The 7,236-nt window shown below is 41.3% G+C and overlaps 1 protein-coding gene across 2 annotated transcripts in view; it reads right to left on the bottom strand.

The window, feature by feature from the left end:
• Positions 1-6,205: 6,205 nt before the first annotated feature.
• The window catches only part of LOC140201241 (3-hydroxyanthranilate 3,4-dioxygenase-like), a 37,594-nt gene continuing 36,563 nt past the window's right edge, over positions 6,206-7,236 (bottom strand). For both annotated transcript variants that reach the window (XM_072265017.1, XM_072265016.1), the window contains exon 10: positions 6,206-6,960. In XM_072265017.1, coding sequence (XP_072121118.1) covers positions 6,879-6,960 — 82 coding nt within the window. In that variant the 3' untranslated portion in view covers positions 6,206-6,878. The remainder of the gene's footprint in view (positions 6,961-7,236) is intronic.

The following is a 7,236-nucleotide window of genomic DNA, read 5'->3' as shown; positions in this document are numbered from 1 at the left end:
ATGCTGGAAATCTGGAGCAACATACAAGATGCCGGCAGAACTCAGAAGGTCAGGCAGCATCTGTGGTAAGGTTAAGGGGTAAGAATAGTCCAAGTGCCAACCTGCAGGGTGAGGCTACACTGATGCTCTGCTTCGGCTGAGGATCTTCAGTGAGGCAACTCACAGGTGAAGGCCGGTGGCTTGCATGGTGAGATGTGTGTAAAGTATTAAGTGGTGTGGTGGGTTACAATTCCAGTACTGGGTATGGTTTCAGGGGAGTCTGGAGCCAGTAAAATGAAGAACACCTTTACCTCAACTGTGGTGAACCCAATCACCATGCAGTTTGTCTTCCACAGACACTTGAGTGTCATTTGAACATCAAAGTAAACTATCTTAGCACTAGATACCCAAGATAAGCCAGCAATGTAAAGAATCACAAAATGGTAAAAATGACCATTTGGCCCTTTGAATTGTTGCTCTGGAAGAGTAATGCAGCCAGCTCAATTTTCTAGCTTCTATTCCACTTGGTTCTACCACTATTTCTCCCCATATTGTCAGCCCCAATCTCCAACCACTGATTCTTGTGAAAGCCCAAACTGAATGTTACAGGATCACTCTATCAAGCAACACATTTCATATGTTCCACTTGCTGTATGTAAAAAAAAAAAGAATTTGCCATCTCACCTTAAAGCTACATCCTCTGATTCATAACCTGCTATCAATAGAAATAGTTTCACTCGATTGAATCCAATTTGGATACTTCATTCTACTCTCTGTTTTCACTACATTAAGTAGGAAAACCCAGCTTCACTCGTCTTTCCAGGCAGCTTGCCCCAGTGGTTTCACATTGATCTTAAAGCATGCTGACTGGGATTTGCTATTGTTCTCCAGTCATGTCAGAATACAGAACCCAAGTCATAATTTACAGTGGAGATGGCCCCTGTGAATCACCACCAAGTGGAAAAGGTTCATCAGAACTGCCTTACTTTTGTATACTTTGCTCCAGTTTATGAAGCCCAGTATATTGTGTTATTTTGCAAAAGTCACTTTTTCAAATTGCCCCATCTTCAAAGCCTTGAGCACACATACACCAAGTTCTGCACTCTCTTTAGAAATGTGGCTTCTACATTATAATGCCTCTCCTTGTTCTTCTGACTATTTTGGATAAATATGTAGGTGGGTGGCTTAGTAATTTTGCAGATGACACATAAATTGGCAGAATTGTGAATAGTGAGAAAGGTTGTTAACGGATATGGATCAGTTGGATATCTGGACAGAAAATCGCAGATGGAGTTTAATCTGGGCAAGTGGAGGCGTGGCACTTTTGGAAGACAAATGTAAGAGGGAATTATACAGTGAATGGCGGGATTCTTATGACCATTGATGTACACACGGATCTTGGGGTGCAAGGCCGTTGCTCCCTTAAAATGGTAATGCTACTGGATAGGATGGTAAAGAAAATATATGGCATGTTTGTCTTTATTGTTTAGGGTGTTAAATTTTTATATATATATTCTCATTGTAATTTCTTATTACAATGCACTATATTCAACATATTTCACAACATGACTGTGATATTAAACTTGATTCTGAGTCTGACAGTTGGGGAATTCATGTTGCAGCTTTGAGTAGGCCACATTTGGAGTATTGTGTATAGTTCTAGTTGTACTATTAAAGGAAAGATGACTTTGTAGAAGTTCATCATGACGTTGCTCGGATTATTGAAGTTCAGCTATAAGGAAAGGTTGGAGAAACTTGGACTGTTTTCCCTGGCTCCAGAGGAGGGCCCTGATGGAAATATGTAAAATTATGAGAGATCATAGATAGGGTAGATAGTCAAGAGACTTTTTCCCAGGGTGGAAATGTCATATACTGGAGGGCACGGTTTTAAAGTGAGATGGGGAAAGTTTAAGAAAGATTTAAGAGTCGCGATGTAATGATGCAGCTCTATAAAACTCTGGTGAGGCCACACTTGGAGTATTGTGTCCAGTTCTGGTCACCTCACTATAGGAAGGATGTGGACGCATTGGAAAGGGTACAGAGGAGATTTACCAGGATGCTGCCTGGTTTAGAGTGTATGGATTATGATCAGAGATTAAGGGAGCTAGGGCTTTACTCTTTGGAGAGAAGGAGGATGAGAGGAGACATGATAGAGGTGTACAAGATAATAAGAGGAATAGATAGAGTGGATAGCCAGCGCCTCTTCCCCAGGGCATCACTGCTCAATACAAGAGGACATGGCTTTAAGGTAAGGGGTGGGAAGTTCAAGGGGGATATTAGAGGAAGGTTTTTTACTCGGAGAGTGGTTGGTGCGTGGAATGCACTGCCTGAGTCAGTGGTGGAGGCAGATACACTAGTGAAGATTAAGAGACTATTAGACAGATATATGGAGGAATTTAAGGTGGGGGCTTATATGGGAGGCAGGGTTTGAGGGTCAGCACAACATCATGGGCTGTACTGTGCTGTACTATTCTATGTTCAAGTTTTTTTTCACTCAGGGATTTATAGGTGCTTAGAATGTTGCATTGTTCTTTTCTACTTTATCACCTTGTGCTTTTCTGTATTTCATCTGCCAATACTTCCAATCAAAATCCTCTTGAAATATGTTTTTATGTTCCTTGGAGTTCAACTTACTTCCAGATTTTGTTAATCTACACAGTTTGAAACTATCCCTGTACAAAAATCTTTGGTTCAGTATAACCGTTGTGACCATCTAATACCCATCACCATCTACCCCATTTACCAGCCCTTGGCCCATAGCCTTCTATACCCTGTAGATCCAAATGCTTGACCAGATATTTCTTAAACATGGTGAGAGTGCCCAGTCTGTGCATTCCAGATTTGGAGGACATTTTGTTTCTTCATTAGATCCCCTCGAAACCTCACCCTCCTCAATTTAGACTTAGGTCCTTTACTTTTCTTACTATATACTCTGCCTAACCCTTCATTATTTTGCCAGTCATCCTCTTCAACTCTAAGATGAACCAACTCTGCCTATCCAGTTAGTCCTTGTAAATAGGACCATTGACCCGGGTACAGGAGCAGAATTAGGCCATTTGGCCCATCAAGTCTGCTCCACCATTTCATCATGGCTGATCCAATGTTTCTCTCAGCCCGTCTCCTGCTATCTCCCCATATCCCTTCATGGCCTGATCAACCAAGAATCTAGCAACCTCGGCCTTAAATATACATACAGACTTGGCCTCCACAGCTTCCTGTGGCAAAGAATTCCACAGATTCACCACTCTTTGGCTAAACAAATTCCTCCTCATCTCTGTTCTAAAAGGGCGCCCCTCAATTCTGAGGCAGTGTCCTCTGGTCTCTATTCCATATGCCATTTCTTTGCCCATTTTCCTAATCTGTCTAAGTCCTTCTGTAGCCTACTTCCTCAGAAATACCTGCCCCTCCACCTATCTTCGTATTGTCTGAAAACTTTGCAAAAAAGCCATCAATTCTGTCATCCAAATCATTGGCAAATATTGTAAAAAGAATTGGTCCCAGTGCAGACCCCTGTGGAACGCCACTAGTCACCAGAAGCCGATCACAAAAGGCTCCTTTTATTCTTCTTTGCCTCCTGCCAATCAGCCACTGCTTTATCCATGCGAGAATCATTCCTATAATACCATAGGCTCGTAACTTGTAAAATCCATAACATCAACTGATTCTCCTTTATTTATCCTGCTTGTTACGTCTTTAAAGAATTCCAACAGATTTGTCAGGCAAGCTCTTCCCTTGAGGAGACCATGTTGACCGCAGCCTATTTTATCATGTGTTTCAACAAACCTTATCCTTTCATATATGCACAGCTGTAATAAAAAACTTATTTGCAGCAGCATTGTAGGCACTAAGCAACAGATATACAACACTCACCAGAGAAACATAAATTACACAATATCTCATCTGCTCACTTTACAGTACAATTATGACTAGAACTGCACTTGATACTCCAGTTATGAGCTATCCAATGTGAATAAAGGTGAATGGGGTGTCCAGAAAGAGCTAGCACTTCTGGTGAAGGGCCTTGTTTTGTCCACTCTAGGGTGACGTACTCATGTTTGGTCCCCACCGGCGTTCGGTTCTCACCTGTGTCTCTAAGTAGCTGTTTGCATGTGACAGCGGCCACACCCCACAGCACTGCTTCGAAAGGTGGCCCAAACCAGGTGAGAGTAACCAGTGGATCTCACACCCTGCTGAGATAGGGATGTGTCTGTGCTGTTGGGATTGATTCTTTTTACGTTATATGTCAGTGATCTGGATGATAGACTTGATGGGTTTGTTGCAAAGTTTCCAGAATATGAAGATAGGTGGAGGGGAAGCTTGTTTTGAGGATGTAGAGAGGCTACAGAAGGACACAGACAGATTAGGAGAATGGAAAAGATATGGCAGATGGAATGCAGTCTCAGGAAGTGTATGATCATGCACTTTGGTGGAAGAAGTGAAAGGATTGACTATTTTCTAAATGGAGAAAAAAATACAAAAATGTGCAAAGGGACTTGGGAGTCCTTGTGCAAGATTCTCTAAAGGTTAATTTGCAAGTTGATTCTGTGGTGAGGAAGGCAAATGCAATGTTAGTATTCAAGAGGATTAGAACATAAAAGCAAGGATGTAATGTTGAGTCTTTATAAAGCACTGGTGTGGCCTCACTTGGGGTATTGTGAGCAGTTTTGGGTCCCTTATCTTAAGAAAGGGTGTGCTGAAACTGGAGAGGGTTCAAGAGAGGAGCACAAAAATCAATCTAGGATCAGTAGGTTAATCGGAATCTAGGATTGAATGGCTTGTCATATGAAGAACACTTGATGGCTTTGGGCCTGTATTCACTAGAATCAGGCATGACCTCATTGAAACCTATCGAATGGTGAAAAGCAATTGAGAGACTGGATGCGGAACGGGTGTTTCCTATGGTGGGAGCATCTCAGACCAGAGGACACAGTCTCAGAATAGAGGGTGTCCTTTTAGAACGCAGATAGGGAGGAACTTCTGCCAGAGAGTGGTGAATCTGTGGAATTCTTTGCCACAGGCAGCATCGAAGTATATATAAGGCATAAAGCAAAGGTAGATAGATTCTTGATTGGTCAATTGGTCAGGGCATGAAGAAATACCGGGGGGGGGGGGGGTAAGGCAGGAGAAGGACTGAGAGGAAAATTGGATCAACCACAGCAGACTCGATGAGCGAAGTGGCCTAATTCTGCTCCACTTATGGTCTTATTGCATGTGAAGTCGGCTCCAGTGGACCAGGCGGCTGAAACCTACAGTGAGATCCAATGGCCAGGAAGGCATTGCTACAACACTTCATGGAGAACGAAGGGAATGACAAAGCACAGGAGAATTTGTGGTCATCCACTGCAATCGAGGAAAGCCTCAGTCGTTACGGCTACTCGTACCTCCGGACCCAGACTTCCAAGGTGCGGAGAGTGAAACTGCCCCAGTGCAGCAGATTTTCCACTTTAAAAACTCTCCCACATTGGTTGGATATGACAGACAACCACCAATGTCCCTGCTGTAGCCCAGCAAGCATCCCTTACAGCTTCTTCACCTCACCTGTGTGGCCACCTTTGGCATGCTTAGACTTGTTCCTCAGTATTCCCTATGGCCCTGTCATATATTGTGTATGTCCACCTCACACCTTATCAGTTTCATCTGCCTTTGGTCTGCAAATTTTACTTTCTGATATCTTCCTGTAACTTCCCATTACCCTCTTTGAACAGTATGAATTTTTGTATAATCTTAAGATTACTGATTATATCTTCAGTATTCATATTTAAGCAGAGGCCAAGATTATGGACAGTGGTAAACCCAAAAAGGTAATTATTAATTAGCAACCTTCAACCATTAAGGCAGCACTGTAGTGGAGTGGCTAGCACAATGCTTTACAGTAGAGGTGACCCAGGCTGAATTCCTGCTGCTGCCTGCAAGGAGTTTTTTTGTTCCGCATAGGTTTCCTACCACAGTCCAAAGATGTACTGGTTGGTAGGTTAATTGGTCATTGTAAATTGTCCAGTGATTTGGCTGGGATTAAATTCAGGGGGTTGCTGGGCAGTGCGACTCGGCCTATTATTTATAAACACAGATATTATTAAAATTTATGTTAATGGTCATCCACTTATCTGCAAGGGTCCCAGTACCAATTCCATTGGTTTACCACAAAAATCCTCCACCACTTTCCAATTTATTTCAGAACTCCAGCATCTATTCTTTGTTTTTTTTTATTTTTCACTTCCATCATTAACCACTGCCTTCTATTAACAAGCCCTTCATGAAATGTGCTCAAACCTTCTCTCTTATACAATACCTTACTGAAGTCTATTAGGCTCTGTCAACCATACTGCCCGCAATAACATGTCTTCTTCCTCTTTGAAAAATTCCATTAAGTTGATTAGCCAGGATCACTTCCAAACAAAACCATCTATGCCTTAAGAAGTTATTGACCACAGGATCTTTTCCTTGCTAGGAGCTGATGAATGATCATCAAACTGATATGTAACTCTTGTTTCTTTCTTTACAGACTTTGCCTTATCTTTTGAGAATTATATAAGCATTTCCTGTTTTGTTTCAGATTTTCCACAGCTGTGGTGTTGTTTTATTTTTCAGACTTTGAGATTTTTACTTGCAAAGATTGCATATGATGCAATTAACAATAACAAATTACATACCACAGTATTACAACAAAGCAATGAATTGCAATTAAGATATTTGATTGCAAATTGATTTAGATATAAGTTGAAATATTTTTGTAATTCTATTCACAACATGATTGATAGAATAATGTAATTGTTTCTCTTCCTCTTCGTGATTTTAAAACCTTGGTATTAATGGATTTATCTATCCAAAATTTGTATTTGCAATCTTAAAAATTAATTTCCAATTATTCAAGTAAAGATTACTCTGTGCTTAAAGCTGTCTTATTTATTATAGGGTCTCTTCCTTGCTGGGTCCTGAATGACACGAAGTGCAACAGTTCCTTCAGCCCTTTTCCAAGTGTACCTGGAATATAAACAAAATGTTAGCAGGCTTAAACTGAAAACACATGCATTCTCTTTCCCCAGCAGCATTATGGTTTTATTTCTGGAACGTGGTGCAGGAACAGAATCTTGAAAACCTCCTGAGTTAACGGTCTTCAGCCTGGTGACAACAGAATGGTAACAATTTACCTGGAGTCAGCCCCGAGGTAAGAGAAGAAAAATAATCAAATGGGTTTTCTGCATCTAATTTTCGCACATTGACACTGAGCTGGAAAGAAATTATTTTTGTTTAAATTCT

This window comes from Mobula birostris, chromosome 8 (genome assembly GCF_030028105.1).
Source record: "Mobula birostris isolate sMobBir1 chromosome 8, sMobBir1.hap1, whole genome shotgun sequence".
In the NCBI taxonomy this organism is placed as follows: Eukaryota; Metazoa; Chordata; class Chondrichthyes; order Myliobatiformes; family Myliobatidae; genus Mobula; species Mobula birostris.
The sequence above is the reverse complement of the archived record's forward strand: the minus strand, read 5'-3'. Positions and strand labels throughout refer to the sequence as shown.